This window comes from Procambarus clarkii, chromosome 64, assembly GCF_040958095.1.
Source record: "Procambarus clarkii isolate CNS0578487 chromosome 64, FALCON_Pclarkii_2.0, whole genome shotgun sequence".
NCBI lineage: Eukaryota > Metazoa > Arthropoda > Malacostraca > Decapoda > Cambaridae > Procambarus > Procambarus clarkii.
In genome coordinates this window covers 5,868,520-5,891,805 of record NC_091213.1, presented here as the reverse complement: position 1 = coordinate 5,891,805, position 23,286 = coordinate 5,868,520, and the positions used below count along the sequence as shown (strand labels likewise).

At 42.2% G+C, this 23,286-nt stretch overlaps 1 protein-coding gene and 1 long non-coding RNA gene across 6 annotated transcripts; both read right to left on the bottom strand.

Moving 5' to 3' along the window:
- Window positions 1-2,541: 2,541 nt before the first annotated feature.
- On the bottom strand, window positions 2,542-22,795 carry LOC123769087 (uncharacterized). Of its 5 annotated transcripts, none has more exons than XR_011223649.1 (5): window positions 22,444-22,795; window positions 7,188-7,368; window positions 4,621-4,752; window positions 3,822-3,998; window positions 2,542-2,584 (listed from the first exon to the last, which is right to left on the bottom strand). It is a non-coding gene; the product is annotated as an uncharacterized lncRNA (long non-coding RNA). The 5 variants fall into 5 exon arrangements; XR_011223650.1 differs by lacking the exon at window positions 22,444-22,795 and adding an exon at window positions 7,666-7,918 and having other exon boundaries at window positions 7,188-7,404; XR_011223648.1 differs by lacking the exon at window positions 22,444-22,795 and adding an exon at window positions 7,489-7,915 and having other exon boundaries at window positions 7,188-7,404.
- LOC138354708 (uncharacterized) lies at window positions 13,519-18,973 on the bottom strand. Its single transcript, XM_069309128.1, has 2 exons — window positions 18,792-18,973; window positions 13,519-17,529 (listed from the first exon to the last, which is right to left on the bottom strand). Exons 1-2 carry the CDS (start codon window positions 18,862-18,864, stop codon window positions 15,722-15,724), a joined length of 1,881 nt encoding a protein of 626 aa, XP_069165229.1. The 5' UTR covers window positions 18,865-18,973; the 3' UTR covers window positions 13,519-15,721.
- Window positions 22,796-23,286: the final 491 nt, after the last annotated feature.

Genomic DNA, 23,286 nt, shown 5'->3' with positions numbered 1-23,286 from the left:
GGAAAGGGGAGGGTGGAAAGAGAAGAAGGAAACGAGGATGGGAAAATGATCACCGTTATGGAGGTCGTCAAGAACCTGCCACGTGAAATCTAAGTAGAGGGACGACGAGCAGAGAGAAAGATCAAGACAGGAAAGGGTGCGAGTTCGAGAGTCCACATGAGTGGGCTCACCAGAATTCAGAAGAGATGGAGATGAAGCGAGGACGAACGGTTCGAGAAGACGGCCTCGGGTGTTTGTCAGAACATCACCCCAGAGGGAATGTCGACAGTTGAATTCACCCAAAAGGAACACCGGCTCTGGCAAGGAGTCCAGGAGGTGCTTAAGATCAGGAAGGGAAAGAGGAACATTTGGAGGGAGATAAATGGAACAGACCGTATACCATTTACCCACAAAAACACGGGCAGCAGAACAATGGATAGGTGATGGAAGAAGTAGGGGACGAAGGGAATATCAGAACGAATTAAGAGAGCAGTAGAGTTATGGGCCCCAGCAAGAGCTGGGGGGGCGGGGGGAGAGAAAGGAATAACCAGGAAAGTGACCAGGACGAGCACCAAGCTCGTTCCTGGAGACAAACACAAAGTGGTGAAAACTGTGTAATTAGAAGTTGGAGTTCATGGAAGTTGGCATAAAATCCACGAATATTCCACTGAAGAATAGACATTATCAAAGAGAAAGGACAGTAACAGAACAAGAAAGAAATTAAGGGAAAGAGGAACACAGTTTACTAAAGGATCTCAGGATCAGGGTCAGGAGCAGGGTCAGGATCGGCAAAATCAGGGTTAGGGGGCATGGGTAAACTTAGTAAGGAGAGAGGGAAGGAGAGAGGGAAGGGGGCGAGAGAACAGACCAGAGGCGGACTGACGGGGTCCGGAGGAGGAGGGGACAACTGAGAGGGGCAGGCAAGGACAGCTGGAGGAGGAGGGGGGGCAGAAATCAGGGAGTGCACCTCAGGAAGGGCAGCAACAAAGAGGGAATCGGGGGCAGAAGAAACCTCCATATCAGAGACAGGGGCTTCGACTACTGAAATGGGAAGGGATGTAGTGACAGTCAGAGGGAGGGGGCGAGGAAGAAAGTGAAACCACCTTACCCGCCGGAGAGGAAGAAGGAGAGGAGCCAGGCTTACGTTTCTAAGAGACAGGCGTTCCAGTAACAACGTACCGGGCGAGACTCTATGGTCTCAGCAGGAGAAGAGGAACGGGAGCGAACAACACGAAGATTGCTGGGAGATGATGGATATCAGCCTGGACAGACAGGTGGCGTGGAGGGTCAAGAGACTGGGGGGAAGGACGGGAAGAAAGAGTGGGGGGAGATGGGGAAGAAGACAAAGGAGATATGGCGGACTGGGTAGGAAGGGGGGAAATCCCAGACGGAGAACCGGGAGGGAGACCATCCGGGACAGAAGGCAAAGGAATAGGGGAGGAGGTGGTGGGTGTGGTCGGGTTTAAGGCCTGGAAACGGTTGTGAGACTGAGGAAGACGGGAAGGACGAGGAGAGGTAGAACACGCGAGCGTAGGAGACGCCTGCGAAAGGGGCGAGACGACGAACTTTGCGTCTCGCTTCAGGAAAAGATACACGATCACGGTGCTTCAAGTTGAGGACGGCTTCCTGGAGTTTGTAGTCCATACACGAGCGTGAGAAGGTAGGGTGGGCTTCACCGCAATTGAGGCAGCGAGCCTGGGGAGAAGTCCACCGACTTAGAATGACTATCGGCCCCACACATGGGGCACAGATACACAGTACTGGTGCATTGGAGGACACCGTGCCCGAACTTCAAACACTTATTGCATAGTCTAGCAGAGGGAATGTACTCCTGAACGGAGCATCTGCCACCAGCAAGAATAATAGAGGGCGGAAGGATCCTACTATCAAAGGTGATTTTCACAACTCGAAGGGGCTGACGGCGACGACCACGAGGGGGTCGAGTAAACGTGTCCACCTGGAGGACAGAATGGCCTTGGGCTTCCAGGATATGTTTAATACCCTCATGCCAATCGTTGAGGTCCCGAACACTAGTTGCAACATGGTGCGGGAGGAAAACAGTGCCAACACTGGCATTTAACCGAGCGTTCTTGGAGACCCGAACAGGGCTCTCTCCAATGCAGGACAAAGCGGCTAAGCGAGTAGCTGCATCCTGAGAAGGAGCAGCGACGACACGCGTACCATAACTGGTGGAGTTAAAACTAACAGGCATCTACTGAATCAACAAGGTTTTTATGGAGGGACAAATCGTCAGGAGTAGAAGAATCCAGATGGTGGAGATCAAAGTATTTAGCCAACGTAGCGGGACCAAACGAGGCGTTGTAACTTATTACGGGAAGGGATCGTGCGAGTGCGGCCGTGGCGGGAACGGCGTTGAGAACCCCCGGAGTTCACGGGGGTAAAAGTCGCAGTAGTCAATGAGAGACGGAGCCATGCCAAGGGACGAGGTGGTCACCACTGGGGGCTGGGGACTCGACCCTACCACACAGGAGGTAGGGTAGCTGAGGGGAGTAGTCAGGTCGTCAGGGCCCAATGCAGCGGGGGCTACAGGGCGTGGTCTTCAAACACAGTCCGACTCGAGAGCTTCGTCGCCCACCCCACGAGCCTGAGAAAATACAAGGGAAACATTATCAGCCATGAAAACGAGGAAAAACTTTCATTCACGAATGAACCTTCCTCAACCTATCTACTATAATGTCACTTAGTTGTAAATAAATTTGATTCATACCACATTAATAGGACCCATTATCACCACACCAGAAATAAATCTCTAATATCCCCGGAGTTTAACTTAATCTGTGTAAACACTATGCAAATAAAGGGACCCAGTTTATGGAACTCACTCCCTACTGAATTGAAAAGCTGTCCAACTTTTACATCATTCAAAATCAATACTAAAAACTACCTAATTTCATCTTCATAGTTTTTCACTTTTTGCCTTAAAATTGCACTATCAATTGCTACCCAATCTCCCAACCTTTATGTTCCCAATTTGAACATCTTTACCATTGTGATCGTTGCTGTCTTATATGTGCTTCCAATCTGCTGTATGGTGTCTATTAATCTTTTTTTAATTACTAATCAGGCTGTCATGCAATGTAATCAGAGCTTTAATATAACAATGTGCTTTAATATACTTACTAAGCTCTCTTCTCATTTTTCTCTTGCAATGTATCATTTATCAATTCTGATAAAAATTACCTACTTACAATTATCTGCTAGATTAAGGACCTGCCCGAAACGCTGCGCGTACTAGTGGCTTTGCAGGAATGTAAATACTGTACTCTCCAATGTATTCTCACAAACCCAATGTACCTTCTTGTATATTAATAAATAACATTACCCTATTTTTTATTTCTTTTTCGTTACAGTATTTCATCAATTATTTACCTAACTTTTCACATTATTTAATACAATGCTTAATTCATATTTCTCTCTACATCAACTATATATTTACCATTCGTTCATCACACATCTACTGCCCTCTATGAGCACAGTAACGACGCGCCTTTAGGCGAGTCACCCCCTCCCATTTTCTTTATAATACTGTCATTTTCACAAATACTCCTGTTTAATAACTCCATATCTACTAAACAATCAAATTATATGCTCAAAGACACGTTGCACTACAATAAACATTTACAACAAAATATTATGCAACAAACTTAAACTTCTCCCTTCAAGTATGTTTATTGAGACAATATAAAATACATCTCAAAGGGATACAGTAGCTTAGGCTATTACTACCCCCCCTTCTACTTCAAGTCCCTCAAGGGAGCGCACAAATTCAATGAGTACAGATACAAAAATCACAATACAACATTTAACATTGTAACACTTACTGTATTCATCTTCAATCATTGGGGCGAAATTCTTGTAGTTCATAAGTATACTGTCTATCAGATCATTATCACATCAAAACAATTTGAAGTGGTACACTACTTATTTCTATGGTTATCACTTCCGCGTCTCGGTACCTACACGACGTTATCCACGTCTAAGGTACTCAAGCCTCTCACCTGCGAAAGTACAATTGTATTCACCATTATGAACATTCATATCCTATAAACAAACCTTATCACCATTAGTATCTTTAATACACGTACACTTCTAACAACTACGGAGGGGGGGGGGGAGGGGGGGGGGGGGAATCGGATAATGCACAGCAACGCCTGAAGAAAACTATCAAACGGGACACAGGTATGAACCCCCCCCCCCCTGTCCGCTTAATTACCTGACACTGGGTGTTGCCACCTAACCATCTTGTCAGGGACCTGTGTTAACGGTTCTTCACCTGTATTTCACCATCTATGCATGTCTATACACGAATACCGTCTACCATTCATATACATACACACCGATGCTTCAATACTTTTCCACCATAATATTCATATTTAGATTATACAAAGTCTTCCATCTGGTAAGGCTGGGTCTCGTCACCTAATGCTCAAACTACACCACATCCAGTTGATTGACATTTGAGAGGCGGGACCAAAGAGCCAAAGCTCAACCCCCGCAAGCACAATTAGGTGAATTAGGCGAGTACATCCTTACACTATTCATTTACAACACGGAGCTGATTTAAGTGTTATGTACTACGTAACAATTATTGTTGATAAAGACATCTTAAATTTAACATACTCGCCTGATGGTCAGGGCCTCTTCCATTACTCTGGACTGTGGCGTTCCTCGTCCTCTCCACCCCATGCAGATTGGTCCACAGATACGTCATCGTTCTGTTCCGGCCAGCCACAACCTCTCCCACACGCTCACCTGGAAATCCATAATATGCATCAACTTATCCTCCACAACATTTCCTATTATGTCCTACAACCTTCTAGGAACACTCAAATCCAATTCCCTTATATTACACAAAAATCCAAAAATAACAAATTTTAAGTACATTTCAACTTCAAGAAATGTCTACCAACTTTTAACACCCTTTGAGGGAAAACAATACATAGTAACATGTTCAACCTCTGACGAGTCTACTTTTATATTAAATACTATCAAAGCGAAACCATGACACCCCTCCAAACTCGCACTTTCTTATACATACAATTGCAGTGCTAAACGCGATTTTTTTAATTCTCCGGGTTTACTCGTCGCACTAAATTACCCAACCCTCCTCAGACTTTTCCTCACACTTCTCGCTAGCCAACATTAACTGCTCAATAACTACCTACCAATACCTATATCATTACACATTGCCCTTTATTTTTCAAGGTAAAAGACAGATCTCTTCCTAGTACACAATTCTCCATTAACACTACACAATCAACTAGACACCAATATACTTACTGCTACACACGACAGCCCCTGGACCAAGACCTGAAGTTAAAAACGCACATTTCGCCATGACAAAGATACCGGACATGTTCCTTTCACTTCCGCCTATACTACTATTTCAACACGCACTATCCCTCATTACACATTTCAAAAATATCAATACACAAATGCCCCCTCTCACCCCACGTGTACCATCCCCATCCACCTATACATTCAACATACTCCAACGAGCCTCATCTTCAGTGCAAATTAAGCGACCCCCAACATTTTCATTCACTCCATGTATCAATGAATAATTCATTTTTTGACCTCTTCCTCCTACGAGGTCACGCTTATTTCAGGCACTATCATAATTATTATAAACTAATTTACTTACTCCAATTAAATATTCAATTGGTTATTGTTAGCAGCTCTACGTCAAACCTACAGGTAAATATGTCTACGTCACTCCACGACGACAGCAACCCCACGCATTTTCAAAACTTTCCCCCACCCCCCCTCATTCGTAATTTTCATGTACTCGGGTAACCACACCACTTTAAACTCCATTAAATGAGGGGGGGGGGGGAAGACACTATCAACCAATTTTAAAGACACGACGCGCGAACTGACGCCAAAGCCTATCGACAGTTATTAAGACCACCGAATAACATTTCCGGAACCACTGAATTTTTCGACTTGTTATAATGATTCACAGATTAACGCTGTTTACTTGTAAATGAAAGCACTCAGCACTACCACATCGGGGTATTAGCTATAACTACCAATTCAACACCTATGTCCACCCGATACCATCCAACTCCAACTGCCTTATTCCCCAAACACGTATCTATTGCATGCCGCCAATCTACCTTCATCCCCCTTATTTTACATTTACATTTTCACCTAATTGCCTGGAAATCCAGTCCACCGCCCTATCGCCATCACGTCATTTTACTTACCTGCAGCAGGTGACACTTCAATATACATGACAGCGTTAGGCCCGGTACACTTCCCTTCGTGTCCACGGTCTTATTAACTACTTGCTTTAACACCTATGTAAGGTACGGTTGAACAGTTAATGTCCTTCAATTATGAAGCTCTCGCGGTATTTACAAGCCATCTTAATATGCTTACTCATCCGGCCTATTCAATTTAGCTTTTCCCACTAACATTTATTACTTCATACTTTGTTGTTGCAGGGAGAATTGGCTGCAATATGACACTAAATTAGTTTACATGTAAATAATTAACCTCATCGTTGACAAACTTACGAAATGCTTATATCCCCAAAACTATCACCAACACGTTTCTTTCAATTCATTTCAGAACGTGAACAGCAATTCATGTCAAACTAGCTTCCTGTCACATTCAACTTCAATGTTGTGGAATTTATAACTACTCTCGGCCACTCGACATTGTTAAAATTACGTTATGGCGGTTTCACTCTCCTCAAGACTGGAGTAACGTGCCCCAACCTAACCGACACCATAATTCTATAACAATAGAAGACTTTACAATTAGTGAACTTGACGCGTCTCCCTCTGGTCTCCCTCCGGTCTTCCAGACAGCCCAGGGGTCCTGCCAATGTCCGGTATTACCTCCAAGGCAACAGTTACCTCGTCCTACCAATAAATGATTCAATCATGCCTATACCATACCTTTAATTGGAACCTGTAGTTACTTAGGGGACTATTTTATCTCGGCTCATTTCAAATGCAAATTTTAACGACATACAGCCTGTCAACCTGCACAAGTAACGCATCAAAAACCCGTCGACACTTCAGCACCTAATATTATTAACCACTTCCGTCTACGTATTTAGTACGTAGTCGTCCACTATCAAGTTTTATTTTTTCAAAAACAATGACCATTTAACTGGTTAGTAGGGTATAATAATTTCAAATGCCTCTCACTTTAACTAATCAATAACTACTTACCTTGAATTAGCAGATATGGAGGTACGAGTTTAAGTACCACATCTAGCTCAACCAGGACATCTGCCACCACCTTCTGCTCCCCCACTGTCTGACTTCAATCATGGGTCCACCACTGGTACCATCACAATGGGGGCAAGTCTCTTGCACATTAACTCACCAGTCGCCTCATTTCACGCGATGCCTCATCTTCCCACCATTGCCTCATTCAATAATACCACTGAAATAATTACAAATACAATTAAATACACATTTAGAAATATATTACTACTCATCAGGGATCAGGACTCAAATATCTCCCTACATTTATACTCCCCCAAGAGGGGTATATACGCCAGTTGTAAATTATATATTTTTGACCCTATGTATTGGCGTTTTGAGGGTGTACAAAATGAGTGTAAGCTAGGGGTCTGTCAGCCCTAGCGACCCCAAAAGGGTAACGGGGTACCAGCTCAGAGTAACAACACGCCCTAACACTAACTTGTACACCACAACTATGCCAATACTGGGGTCAAAATAACGTTCCGTCGAGCCTCACCCACCAAGTCGACTCAACACCCAATCACGTTTCGATTTTTCAGTTGACGTCACAATCCCGCAAGCTCTACTCTCATTGGTCGGCTCCACCTAATTGCCTAAACTAGTAATTCATGACAATTATTTATTTAAACTGAAATATATACACCCAAATGTATACCCAATGTATGATATACATACATATACCAAATGTATGAGAAACAATGTTTGACTTTACACTCACAAATGATGACTTTGGATTAATTATTACTAAATAAATATTATTATAATGATTAAATAATAATCATACTTATTCAAGCTGTAAGTACACTACAACACAGTACAGTACCGTACAGTACACTTCCGTACGGTACAGTACTGTACATTACAGTACCGTATGATACAGAACACCCAAGGGCACAGTACTCTACAGTACAATAGAGAACAGTACCGTATAGTACAGTACACTACAGTAAAGTGGAGTACAGTACCCTACATAACTGTACAGTACACTACAAGGTACAGTACCGTACAATACACTATGGTCAAGAATAAAACAGTATAATGCAGTACAGTACGGTACAGTACATTACAATGCACTACACAGCAGTACAGTACACTACGAGACAACAGTACAGTACTGTATACTACACAAAAGCACAGTACCGTACACTACAGTATGATACAGTACAATATGGTACAGTACGGTAGAGTGCAGTACAAAACAGTAAGTACAATGCACTACAGAGCAGTACAGTATAGGACAACAGTACACTCACAGTTCGTTACTTGTCTTTCAAATGTACAAACGGCATCACCATTATAATATTTTCTACTTAAATAGCGGTTTCTGGAATGAAACAACGCGTAATAACCACAATTTTCACGTGAGATACAAACCCAATGTACCTTCTTGTATATATATAAATAAATAAGATGCGGAGAGAGGAGATTGCTGCAATGGCGGTGTATGTCAACTGACGCTAGTATCACTAACCACCATTGTTATCTGCAATGTTAAATGTTGTATTGTGATTTGTGTATCTGTACTCACTGATTTTGTGCGCCCCTTGAGGGACTTGAAGTAGAGGGGAGGGTAGAAATAGCCTAAGCTACTCTATCCTTTGGAGATGTATTTTTTATTGTCTCAATAAACATACTTGAACTTGCTATTGCATTATTACCTTACCAACCCTTCATTTTCTTCTCTAAACAACAACAATGTATACTTATATACGTGATTTAAGCCATAGATGCACACTGCCACTAGTAATAAACGATTAGATTTAACATGCAATCAAATATTGTTTTACACATTTATGCAAAGTCATCAGTCATTTGGATTAATAAAGATCTTGTACGTTACAATTTAATCATTTGAACTGTCTTTTTTTGGTGAATGGCGCTATATTATGAAATGTTAATTTAAGCTAAGCTAAGCAAGCTACTCTAGACTGGACTAGGCTAGGGTAAGCTAGCCTAGTCCAGTCTGTATCTAACCTTACCTAGCTTGGTGAGGTTAGATACAGTACCGTAAAATATAGGGTACAATACAGGCTACAATACACTACATTGCAGTACACAACATTATAGTACACTACCCTAAAATACAGTACACTACCGTTCACTACAGTATAGTACAATAGAGTATAGGACAGTACAGGATACAATACAGTACATTTCAGTACAGAGTCCAGTACATTACAGTACAGTCAAGTATAGTAGAGTATAGTACAGCATAGTGCAGACCAGTACAGTATAATACATTACAGGAAACTCAAGTACAATACAAACTATTGTACTGTATTGTACATACAAGTACAGTGGAAGATTTTGTACTAGAAATTCCGCTAAAAATCCTATTAGAAATTCCCCTATAATTCCTACTAAAAATTACCTAAGAAATCCTACTAGAAATTCTCCTAGAAAGCCTAATATAAATTAACATACAAATCCTACTAGCAATCCCCTACAAATCCTACTCAAAAATTACCTCTAAATTTTACTACAAATCCTACTTGGATTCCTACTAAGAATCCCCTAGAAATCCTACTAGAAATATATGTAAATCCTACTACAAATCTCTCTAAATCATACTAGCAATCCTACTACAAGTAATACTAGATAAACTATTAGGATTCCTACTAAAAATCGCCTATAAATCCTACTAGGAATCTCAGTAAAAATCCCAATTGGAATCACCTAAACATTCTACTACAAATTACCTAAAATTACTATTACAAATCCTACTATTTTCTTCAATATTTATTCATATTCTTCAATCTATATACATGGAAATGTTCCTTTGTGCATAACCGCTATTCAACTTAACTTCTTTACCGATTGCCTTGAATTGTTGACACAACGTTGCCTTCAGCATGCACGCAGCGATCCCTTTTACCCTTATTTCAATCGACGTTAGCTTGGTTTCTAGTCTTAGGTTCAGTATTTTAATTCATCTGGGAGCTCCTGTTATGACTCGCATTGCATCGTTTTCAATAACCTCAACGTTTGCCCACTGACCAGGAGAAAGAGTGAGCAAGGCAGGCACTGCATAATCAACTAGGGAACGAACGGCGTGTATGTAAAACATTCTTAACACTTTGTGTCCCGCTCCTAGACGGGGCCCTGTGATTGCTCTCATTATATTGACCAAGATATTGACTAGACCTACAATCAGTTCACTTAAAGATATAATCACTGGAGCACTAACTCTGGACAGAAGAGCCTCCAATAGTAACAGGTGCACCCATTGTGCGATAAACACCATCAATACATTCGATATAACAAACACAGTCACTGAGAAGGGTGTCGACGAAACACATGCAGACTTTGTTACGCAAGCCCCTTCGGAATCTCTGCCAGCAGACTTTAAGATTATGGTTATTGAAGGAAAAAAGAACCAGACAAATCCTCATCTGCTACGCAACATTGCACAGATGCATATAGAAGCAAACATGCCATCCGACAGCTTCACTTACTTCACAGATGGATCAGTAGACCAGCAGGGACAAGAGACCGGAGCTGCAGTTAAAGCAGGAAACTCTGTAAATAGTTGAAGGCTGTCAAATGGGTCTTCGACTTTACAAACAGAGATGCTAGCCATTCAAAAGGCTTTGGAACATGCTCTCGCTCAACACCGACAACATGTTATCATACATACAGATTAGAGAACCCCCATTGAAACCTTGGAACAAGAACATATATGTGATAACATACATCTGATCACAAATGTCATATCATTAATGCAAACACTCAAACGACAAGGCCGACGGGTACTTACCAACTGGGTGCCAAGTCATGTGGGAATAATAGGAAATGACATTGCAGACGAAGCTGCAAAACTTGCAACTAAGAAGAAATGTAGACATTTACATACCACAAAGTCTATCACACATTAAGAAAGTAATTAGAAACAGAGCAATGCAAAAGATGTACAGTGACCACAACACAGCACTTGCAACATCAGGAACTGCGGGTTGGTACAAGAATTCAACCAACTACGAACCACTTACTTTGATGAAAGGGAGCAGTAGAGCAACAGAAGTGCACTTACATCGCATCAGACTTGGATACCCATGTGCATGGGAAATAGGCTTACAGGTTCCGGAAGATGAGAGGAAATGTCAACACTGGAGAAATGCCCGACAGACCACTGGAACATTATCTAACACAGTGCACAGTTACAAACCCATTAAGATTTCAACTTAGATTCAACAGAGCACAAGTTGTTAAACATATATGGCTAAATCTTACGTAAGCGACCATACGAGTAATAAATACTCATACTCCGCCAAAGTAAAACAGAAACAACCAACACTTAGTGGGCCAGCCAGAGGCTTAGGGCCCACGCAGGAATATCCCTGAAAACAAAACGTTGCCTTTGAATAGGCGCGTTTTATTTATATACCTACTATATAGATGCGACACCTGTGACAGGTAAAAGTATGCTTTTCTTCAAAACACTACCTCTGTTGCATGTCAAAGCAGCACACATGCTATACTAAATGTTATAATTCCATTTCAATGTTTATGATTGCAATCATAATTTGATTTCTCATACATTATGATTTATTTGGATTTCATTATTTTGTGTGATTTGCGTTGCAATTGAGCTGTGTTGTTTACCACACCCATCATTTCTAGAGTATATTTTTTCCCCATATTTTCATTCCATTTTTTAACTGCAAATCTTATATTTCACTGATGGGAACATCAGATCACTTCATGTTCACAATTTTCTCATGGGAACATCAGACCACTTTGGAACGCATCGGACGAGGGAGTGGGGAATGATTGGGAGGACGAGGAGACGGGTGAAATTGTGGGGAAGATTGGGGGACATCAAATCAAATGTTTATTTAGAGCGACCATACGAGTAATAAATACTCATACTCCGCCCAAGTAGGAAGTTGTCGCTCAGCAACGCTTTGTCACGTACAGCTTGTATTGAATGTTCAGTATTCATATTCTTCAATAATATTATTCAATATTGATTAATATACATTAATATTATTATTCAATAATATTGATTATTAAATAATATCCATATTTATTCAATATAGATTATTGTTCATTATTATCGTATATTATTCATTAATATTCAATAACATCCAATGTTATTCAATAACATCAAATATTGTTCAATAACTTCCCATATTCATTAATTAAATAATATGGATCAATATTATTTATTATTCAATATTCTAGATTATGCACTAATATTAAGTATTCAATATTCTACATTTTTGGGTTAAGATTATTCTATATTTTATTCAATGTCATTTCATATTCTACAATACTGAATAATTTTGCTAGGAGATTTGTACGTTAGCCGAGCCTAACTTCTGCCACTTGGCTAGGCTTCTCTCTTCTCTTCAGACAGCAAAATACGCAAACACCCACAACCTACAAGACGCTTCGTGCTCACATTTATTTATTTATTTATATACAAGGTACATTGCGTTTGTGAGAATACATAGCATGGTACAGTAATTGCGCTCTTGTAAAGCCACTAGTACGCGCTGCGTTCAACTCGTCCATACAAGGGGCTCCAGCCACCGACCCAAAGCGACATGCCCGACTAGGTCCAGGAACAGTCACGAGGTAGTGTCCAGCCACGACCCTCTTCCCAATGTCAGCCCAGGACATGTTACCTCGCCCCTGGACTATATGCAACTGAGTTTTCAATTGCATATTGTCCTGGGGACCATTCACGCTTGTTCGCGTTTGTGTTCCTCACGTGTGCCCCAAAGAATGAGTTGACTTGATAAAATGCTATGCCCAAGATTACCATCAGTGCCGGCGGGGAAGTGGTTCAAATAGCTTCGGCTATCACTTGCTTATGTCACGTCATGATGGTGCGAGTTTTCGTTTATTTATATATTACACACAGGTATAGAGGTAGGATAATTATTCATCTACAATAATTATCCTAACTATATACATATAATAAATATCCTACAATTATTCTAGATATATATTCTTGATTATCTATATATAATATATAATCTGGATATGTATATCGGATAATCTACATGCATACTAGACATGCATCTAAAATATATATATATATCTAATGTTCTAGATATATTCTAATATTTTATTTATTTATGTATTGTAAAAAATATTTACTGAACCATATGCCAGGAGATTTCACTAAAAATGAAGGCCTACAGTCTATGTAAATATCCAAAACATAAAACTATGTATTACAGTCTTGGTCGTAACTCAAACTATCAAACCATACACTTATTACTGTGTACACAACTGTTCAACATTACTAAAGGTTATTAACATTACTATGTTTGTGTATATTATTTAATGTGTTCTATTAGTCTGCTGTTTCAGACTTATCAAAACTAAATTCAAAAATCCCAACTTGTACATTACAAATCAACTAATACAATAATGAAAATGTGATACTGACAGTACACTCCTGTAATAATGGCACATATCTTCACTATCTCCTAACTGATAAATATTAAAGGAATACCTTTGACATGCAATTCCACAGTGAGGTCATTTACGACCCTGGGTTCCTCACTGGAAACCAGAGGTAATAATTAAGTAATTATCAAAAGAAGGCACCAAACCGGGAAGGCTACGTAGCACCATCAAATGCGCAAAATAATCAGAGGGCGCTAAATATCACCAAGGATGCCAATACGAGAACAAGAACGCATAAGGCGAACGATATCAAAAGTATCTGAGTCACCAAGAATTCTATCGAGGGACAGGTGACCGCGAGGGGCGGTCGGAAAGCAAGACACACGCTCGTCCTGGAAGTCAGGACATTCAAGAAAGACATGCACGACCGTAAGAGGGACAATGCAACTAGGACAATAAGGAGCAGGGCGGCGCTCCATCAAGTGACCATGGGTTAAGCGAGTATGGCCAATACGCAACCTCGCCAGAGCTGTTTCCCACCGCCGGTTACGGTGGAAGGAGGACGGCCACGAGGAAACAACATTTAAGAGTACGTAGCTTGTTACCAGTAACAGACAACCAAGAAGCCTGCCAACGGGTAAGGACTGAGGAATGGATAACCGGGTAAAAGTCGGAATACGGAATGCCTTTACGAGAGATGGGACAAGAGCGGACAGCTTCCTTGACGGCAGCATCCGCCCGCTCATTTAAAGACACACCAATATGCCTGGGAACCCAACAAAACTCAACCGACTTAAATTTACTGTGAACGAGAAACAGCCAATGCTGGATCTCGACAACTACTGGATGAACCGGATTAAAGGACCCGAGAGCCATGAGGGCACTACGAGAGTCAACAACAACTACAAAGGAAGACTGACAACGAGAAAGCAGGAGACGAAGAGCAGAGAGAATAGCATAAAGCTCCGCTGTAAAGATGCTAGTCTCCGGAGGTAAGCGACACACAAGTGCGATCAGGAAAAACAACAGTAGCCAACACCGTCCGCAGACTTAGACCCATCGGTGAAGACAGAAATTGAGCGGGAGTGAGAAGAAAAGTGCTCAAGGAAAAGCCGTTTTAGAACCGTACGAGGGGTAAAAGCTTTAGTGTTACACGTCAAGGAAGTACAAAACCGCGGAAGAGGGACTCTCCATGGGAGCAAAGAAGGAACAACACGAGGAGAAACATTAGAAATATGAACGGAAAGAGAATCCTGTAGGCGAGATAACCGGACAGAAAGAGGGAGGTGCTGAAGACGAACAGGAACCGCAGGAGGGGTAAAAGTTAAAGCACGACAGAGGCGAGAGGAAGCATGTTGCAAGGACCACGCAAGATTGCGAAGACAGTAGTGATCACGGCGGTGAAGATGGGAACGGAGTGGGAGTGAGAAGAAAAGTGCTCAAGGAAGAGGCGTTTCAGAACTGTAGGAGGGGTAAAAGCTTTAGTGATGCGGGTCAGAGAAGTACAAAATTTGGGAAAGGGGACCCTCCACTGGGGCAAGGATGGAACAATACGAGGAGAAACATTAGTAAGACGAACCGAAAGAGAATCCTGTAGGCGAGATAACCGGACAAAGAGGGAGGTGGTGAAGACGAACAGGAACCGCAGGAGGGGTAAAAGTTAAAGCACGATAGAGGTGAGAGTGAGGATGCTGTAAGGATCGCGCAAGATAGCGAAGACTGTAGCGATCACGGCGGTCCTGGAGAGACGGAAAGCCAGTGTCAGCGTACAAGCTGAGGGTAGGAGTTGAACGAAAAGCACCAGAGCTGAGGCGCAACCCAGTATGGTGCAACGGATCAAGACGACGAAGAGTAGAAGCAGGAGAGTATGCAGGGTAACCATAATCGAGCTTAGACAGGACGAGAGAGGAATGCAAAGCAAGGAGCGTGCGCCTATCCGCTCCCCAAGAAGTATGGGACAAAACCTTAAGTAGGTTAAGGGCCTTAGAGCATTCAACACGGAGGTAAGAGACATGGGGCGACCAAGACAAACGAGTGTCAAACAACCACAAACGCTTCGCGGAATATTTGTACTCATGGGGATGACCATAAAGTGACAAAGAGGAACGAAAAACGACCCGCTTCCGAGTAAGTCATGGCACAAGTCTTGGTGGTAGAGAACTTGAAGCCTTGATCGGTGGCCCAAGATGACACGGCGGACTGACGGGGTCTGGAGGGGGGGGGGGGGGGGGGACAACTGAGAGGGGGCAGGCAAGGACAGTTGGAGGAGGGGGGGGGCAGAAATCAGGCAGTGCATCTCGGGAAGGACAGCAACAGAGGGAATCGGGCGAGGAAGAAACCTCCATATCAGAGACAGAGGTTCGACTACTGAAATGGGAGGGGATGTAGTGACAGAGGGAGGGGGGCGAGGAACAAAGCGAAACCACCTTACCCGCCGGAGAGGAAGGAGAGGAGCCAGGCTTACGTTTCTGCCTCAAAGAGACAGGCGTTCCACTAACAACGTACCGGGCGACAGACTCAATGGTCTCACCACGAGAAGAGCAACGAGAGTGAACAACACGAAGGTTGCTGGGAGGATGATGGATATCAGCCTGGACGGACAGGTGGCGTGGAGGGTCAAGAGACTGGGGGAAGGCTCGGGAAGAAACAGTGGGGGGAGATGGGGAAGAAGACAAAGGAGATATGGCGGACTCGGTAGGAAGGAGGGAAATCCAAGACGAAGAACAGAGAGGAAGACCATCCGGGACAGGAGGCAAAGGAATAGGGGAGGTGGTGGTGGGTGTGGTCTGGTTTAAGGCCTGAAAACGGTTGTGAGACTGAGAAAGACGGGAAGGACGAGGAGAGGTAGAACAACACGCGAGCGTAGGAGAGGCCCGCGAAAGGGGCGAGACGACGAACTTGGCGTCTCGCTTCAGGAAAAGATCACGATCACGGTGCTTCAAGTTCAGGACGGCTTCCTCGAGTTTGTAGTCCATACACGCACGCCAGAAGGTAGGGTGGGCCTCACCGCAATTGAGGCAGCGAGTCTGGAGAGAAGTCCACCGACTTACAATGACTATTGTCCCCACACAAAGGGCACAGATACACAGTACTGGTGCATTGCAGGACACCATACCCGAACTTGCAACACTTATTGCATAGTCTAGGAGAGGGAATGTACTCCTGAACTGAGCATCTGCCACCAGCAACAATAATAGAGGGCGGAAGGGTCCTACTATCAAAGGTGATTTTCGCAACTCGAAGGGGCTGACGGCGACGACCACGGGGGGGGGGGGGGGTCGAGTGAACGTGTCCACCTGGAGGACAGAATGGCCTTGGGCTTCAAGGATATGTTTAATACCCTCATGCCAATCGTTGAGGTCCCGAACACTAGTTGCGACATGGTGCGGGAGGAGAACACTGCCAACACTGGCATTTAACCGAGCGTTCGTAGAGACCCGAACACGGCTCTCTCCAATGCAGGACAAAGCGGCTAAGCGAGTACCTGCATCCTTTGAAGGAGCAGCGACGACACGCGTACCATAACTAGTGGACTTTAAAGTAACAGAGGCATCTACTGAATCAACAAGGTTTTTATGGAGGGAGAAATCGTCAGGAGCAGTAGAATCCAGATGGTGGAGATCAAAGTATTTAGCCCACGTAGCGGGACCAAACAAGGCGTTGTAAGTATTATTACGGGAAGGGATCGTGCGAGTGCGGCCGTGGCGGGAACGGCGTTGAGAACCCCCGGAGTTCATGGGGGTAAAAGTCGCAGTAGTCACATTGAGAGACGGAGCCATGCCAACGGACGAGGTGGTCACCACTGGGGGCTGGGGACTCGACCCTACCACTGAGGAGGGAGGGGAGTAGTCAGGTCGTCGGGGCCCAATGCAGCGGGGGCTACAGGGCCTGGTCTTCCAACACAGTCCGACTCGAGAGCTTCGTCGCCCACCCCACGAGCCTGAGAAAATACAAGGGAAACATTATCAGCCATGAAAACGAGGAAAAACTTTCATTCACGAATGAACCTTCCTCAACCTATCTACTATAATACGTCACTTAGTTTTAAATAAATTTGATTCATACCACATTAATAGGACCCATTATCACCACACCAGAAATAAATCTCTTTAATATCCCCAGAGTTCAACTTAATCTGTGTAAACACTATGCAAATAAAGGGACCCACTTTATGGAACTCACTCCCTACTGATTTCAAAAGCTGTCCAACTTTTACATCATTCAAAATCAATACTAAAAAGTACCTAATTTCATCTTCTTAGTTCTTCACTTTTTGCCTTAAAATTGCACTATGTATTGCTACCCAATCTCCCAACCTTTATGTTCCCAATTTGAACATCTTTACCATTGTGATCATTGCTGTCTTCTTATATGTGCTGCCAATCTGTTGTATGGTGTTTATTAATCTTGTTTTAAATTACTAATCAGGCTGTCAATGTAATCAATCAGAGCTTTAATATAACAATGTGCTTTAATATACTTACTAAGCTCTCTTCTCATTTTTCTCTTGCAATGTATCTATCATTTATCAATTATGATACAAATTACCTACTTTAAATTATCTGCTAGATTAAGGACCTGACCGAAACGCTGCGCGTACTAGTGGCTTTGCAGGAATGTAAATGATGTACTATGCAATGTATTCTCACAAACCCAATGTACCTTCTTGTATATATATAAATTATTTAATAACATTAACCTATTTTTTATTTCGTTTTCCTTACAGTATTTCATCAATTACATTATTTACCTAACTTTTCACATTATTTAATACAATGCTTAATTCATATTTCTCTCTACATCAACTATATATTTACCATTCGTTCATCACACATCTACTGCCCTCTATGAGCACAGTAACGACGCGCCTTTAGGCGAGTCACCCCCTCCCATTTTCTTTATATAATAGTCATTTTCACAAATACTCCTGTTTAATAACTCCATATCTACTAAACAATCAAATTATATACTCAAAGACACGTTGCACTAGAATAAACATTTACAACCAAATATTATGCAACAAACTTAAACTTCTCCCTTCAAGTATGTTTATTGAGACAATATAAAATACATTTCAAAGGGATACAGTAGCTTAGGCTATTACTACCCCCCCTTCTACTTCAAGTCCCTCAAGGGAGCGCACAAATTCAATGAATACAGATACACAAATCACAATACAACATTTAACATTGTAACACTTACTGTATTCATCTGCAATCATTGGGGCGAAATTCTTGTACTTCCTAAGTATTCTGTCTATCATATTATCACACATCCAAACAATTTGAAGAGGTACACTAATTATTTCTATGGTTATCACTTCCACGTCTCAGTACCTACACGAGGTTATCCACGTCTAAGGTACTCATGTCGGAAAATCCGACACCATTTAATAATAATATCATACAGACAGATAAGAGCTGTGTTACCAACAAGTTACCCATAGAAAACGTAACCTGTAGTGGAATTACCGTCTAAAGAAAACGGGATATCATCACCACATACCATTATAAATTGACCAGCTATTCTGCTGGGAATTATTCTTAAATACATTAGTCTTTGGACTTTACCATCATAAAAACATCTTATATAAATTAACTTAATTATCAATATTAAAGTAGAGTAAATGTGACCCTTCTATCACGTTCTGAAATCTGGACAATGTAAGCCAGGCGTCAGAGTGGAGGAAGGAGGGCAGCCATTGTTGTTTATATAGAGACCAGAGGCTCACACGGGAGCAAATTCGGCTCCTGTTAATTTTACTTGGACGTAGTGTTATGGAAACCAGAAGTGTACCATTGTCAACACGCTGTCTACAAATTCAAGTTAAGTGTCTATCCGAAACCCGTTTATCATTCATTTATGGCCATTAATGTCAGGATATAGGGTGACCCGGTTAGATCACATGGAAGCCTCAAACTAAAGGTAATTAAGCCAGGTCTTCATGTTCCATGTACTGTTTTCTCTGATATACTTGTCATATATAGGTATCTGGCTTCACAGCTAGCGCACTTTTGACAGGTCAAGACGAGGATGCAAGATTTGTGCACCAGTTACTGGGTGATATGGAAGCTACCTCAAAGAGGATAATTTGGTGTCTACACCCTAGTTATACCTGGTGGACTAACCTGCTGTACTATAAGATAAGGAACCTCTTCAATGTATGTAGTTACTGTAGTTTGATTGGCTGCATATATATAAATATAAACCCCCCTAATGTGTAGAGGATCGATTTGTGAGATTAAGAGATTATTGCAGAAATACAGTCCACTTAACATTATACAAATTGCTATCGAAGTATATAAATTAACGTAAATATAAATTCATATAAATTAAATAAATATAAATCTCACAGGTCGGTTCCCACAACTCAAGCCTCTCACCTGCGAAAGTACAATTGTATTCACCATTATGAACATTCATATCCTATAAACAATCCTTATCACCATTAGTATCTAATACACGTACACTTCTAACTACGGAGGGGGGTGGGGGGGTGGGGAATCAGATAATGCACATCAACGCCTGAAGAAAACTATCAAACGGGACACAGGTATGAACCCCCCCCTGTCCGCTTACCTGACACGATGTCTGGGTGTTGCCACCCAACCATCTTGTCAGGGACCTGTGTTAACGGCTCTTCACCTGTATTTCACCATCTATGCATGTCTATACACGAATACCGTCTACCATTCATATACATACACACACACCGATGCTCCAATACTTTTCCACCATAATATTCATATTTAGATTATACCAACTCTTCCATCTGGTAAGGCTGGGTCTCATCACCTCTAATGCTCAAACTACACCACATCCAGTTGAGAGGCGGGACCAAAGCGCTAAAGCTCAACCCCCGCAAGCACAATTAGGTCAATTAGGCGAGTACATCCTTAAATCACCACGCGTTTTAAATAAATCGTGGTGTAAGTGTTATGTACTACGTAACAATTATGGGGGGGGGGGCGGGAGATAAAGACATCTTCAAATTAACATACTCGCCTCAAGGTCACGGACTCTTCCATTACTCTGGACTGGCGTTGCTCGTCCTCTCCACCCCATGCAGATTGGTCCACAAATAGATACGTCATCGTTCTGTTCCGCCAAGCCACAACCTCTCCCACACGCTCACCTGGAAATCCATAATATGCATCAACTTATCCTCAACATTTATTATGTCCTACAACCATCTAGGAACAAATCCAATTTCCTTACATTGCACAACAAAAATCAACAATTAACAATTTATGTATATTTCAACATTAACAATTTGCATTTTACTCCAAGATATGTCTACCAACTTTTAACACCCTTCGAGGGAAAACAATACATAGTAACATGTTCAACCTCTGACGAGTCCTACTTTGATATTAAATACCATCAAAGCCAAACCATGACAAACTTCCCCCTCCCTCTGGAAGGGAGCCGGTTGGCCGAGCGGACAGCACGCAGGACTTCTGATCTGTGGTCCTGGGTTCGATCCCAGGCGCCGGCGAGAAACAATGGGCAGTTTCACCCTATGCCCCTGTTACCTAGCAGTAAAATAGGTACCTGGGTGTTAGTCAGCTGTCACGGGCTGCTTCATGGGGTTGGAGGCCTGGTCGAGGACCAGGCCGCGGGGACACTAAAGCCCCGAAATCGTCTCAAGATAACCTCCAAACTCCCACTTTCTTATACATAATTGCAGTGCTAAACGCAATTTTTTAATTCTCCGGGTTTACTCATCGCGCTAAATTACCCAACCCTCATTTCCTCTTACACTTCTCGCTAGCCAACATTAACTGCTCAATAACTACCTACCAATACGAATACCTATATGACCACACATTGTCCATTATTTTTCAAGGGAAAAGACGATCTCTTCCTAGTACACAATTCTCCATTAACACTACACAATCAACTAGACACCAATATACTTACTGCTACACACAACCAACAGCCCCTGGACCAAGACCTGAAGTTAAAAACGCACATTTCGCCATTACAAACATACCGGACATGTTCCTTTCACTTCACTTCCTCCTATACTATTCCATCACGCTCTATCCCTCGTTACACATTTAAAATATCAATACACAAATGCCCCCTCACACCCCACGTGTACCGTCCCCACCCACCTATACATTCAACAAATACTCCGAGCCTCACATCTGCAGTGCAAATTAATCGACCCCCCAACATTTTCATCCCCCTCCATGTATCAACAATAACTCATTCTTAATTTTTTGACCTTCCTCCTAGGTCACGCTTATATCACGCACTATCATTAACATTATAAACTAATTTACTTCAATTAAATATTGAATACGTTATTGTTAGTAGCAGCTCGACGTCAAACAACCTACAGGTAAATAGGTCTACGTCAATCCACGAGGACAGTAACGTCACGGATTTTCAAACGTTTGAAATGTAAGATTCAAAGATTTAAATGTAAAATTCAAACGTAAGCCCATTTTTGAAATGGGCTTACATCCATAGTCAACCCACACAAGTAACGCATCAAAAACCCGTCGACTCTCTTCAGCACCTAATAATATTAACCACTTCAGTTTCACTACGTATTTAGTACGTAGTCGTCCACTTTAAAGTATTTTTTCAGCAACCATAATGACAATTTAAGGGGTTACTAGGGTATAATAATTTCAAATGCCTCTCACTTTCAGTAATCAATAACTACTTACCTTCAATTACCAGATATGGAGGTACGAGTTTAAGTACCACGTCTAGCTCAACCAGGACATCTGCCGCCACCACCCTCTGCTCCCCACTGTCTGACTTCAATCATCCGTCCACCACTACTCCCATCACAAGGGAAGGGGGGAGGTCTCCACATTCCAAACTCGCCAGTCGCCTCATTTCACGCGATGCCTCATCTTCCCACCATTGCCTCATTCAACACCACTGAAATAATTAAAAATACAATTAAATACATATTTATAAATATATATTACTCCTGATTACAGATCACGACTCAAATATCTCCCTATATATATATACTCCCCCAACAGGGTATATACACCAGATGTAAATTATATATTTTTGACCCTATGTATTGGCGTTTTGAGGGTGTACAAAATGAGTGTAAGCTAGGGGTCTGTCAGCCCTAGCGACCCCAAAAGGGTAACGGGGTACCAGCTCAGAGTAACAACACGCCCTAACACTAACTTGTACACCACAACTATGCCAATACTGGGGTCAAAATAACGTTCCGTCGAGCCTCACCCACCAAGTCGACTCAACACCCAATCACGTTTCGATTTTTCAGTTGACGTCACAATCCCGCAAGCTCTACTCTCATTGGTCGGCTCTACCTAATTGCCTAAACTAGTAATTCATGACAATTATTTATTTAAACTGAAATATATACACCCAAATGTATACCCAATGTATGAGACACATACATATACCAAATGTATGAGAAACAATGTTTGACTTTACACTCACAAATGATGACTTTGGATTAATTATTACTAAATAAATATTATTATAATGATTAAATAATAATCATACTTATTCAAGCTGTAAGTACACTACAACACACTACAGTCTAGTAGAATACAGTACCGTACACTATGGCACAGTACAATACAGTACAGTACTATACATTACAATACAGTACCGTATGATACAGAACACCCTAGGGCACAGTACTCTACAGTACAACAGAGAACAGTACAGTACCGTATAGTACAGT

What these genes read in the sequence shown, in the direction of transcription:
- LOC138354708 (XM_069309128.1), bottom strand. Translation starts at nt 18,864, where the DNA reads ATGTGTGATAATATGATAGACAGAATACTTAGGAAGTACAAGAATTTC. An exon ending in AATGATTGCAGATGAATACA is followed by an intron (nt 17,530 to 18,791) that starts GTAAGTGTTACA and finishes GTATTTTCTCAG; the next exon opens with GCTCGTGGGGTGGGCGACGA.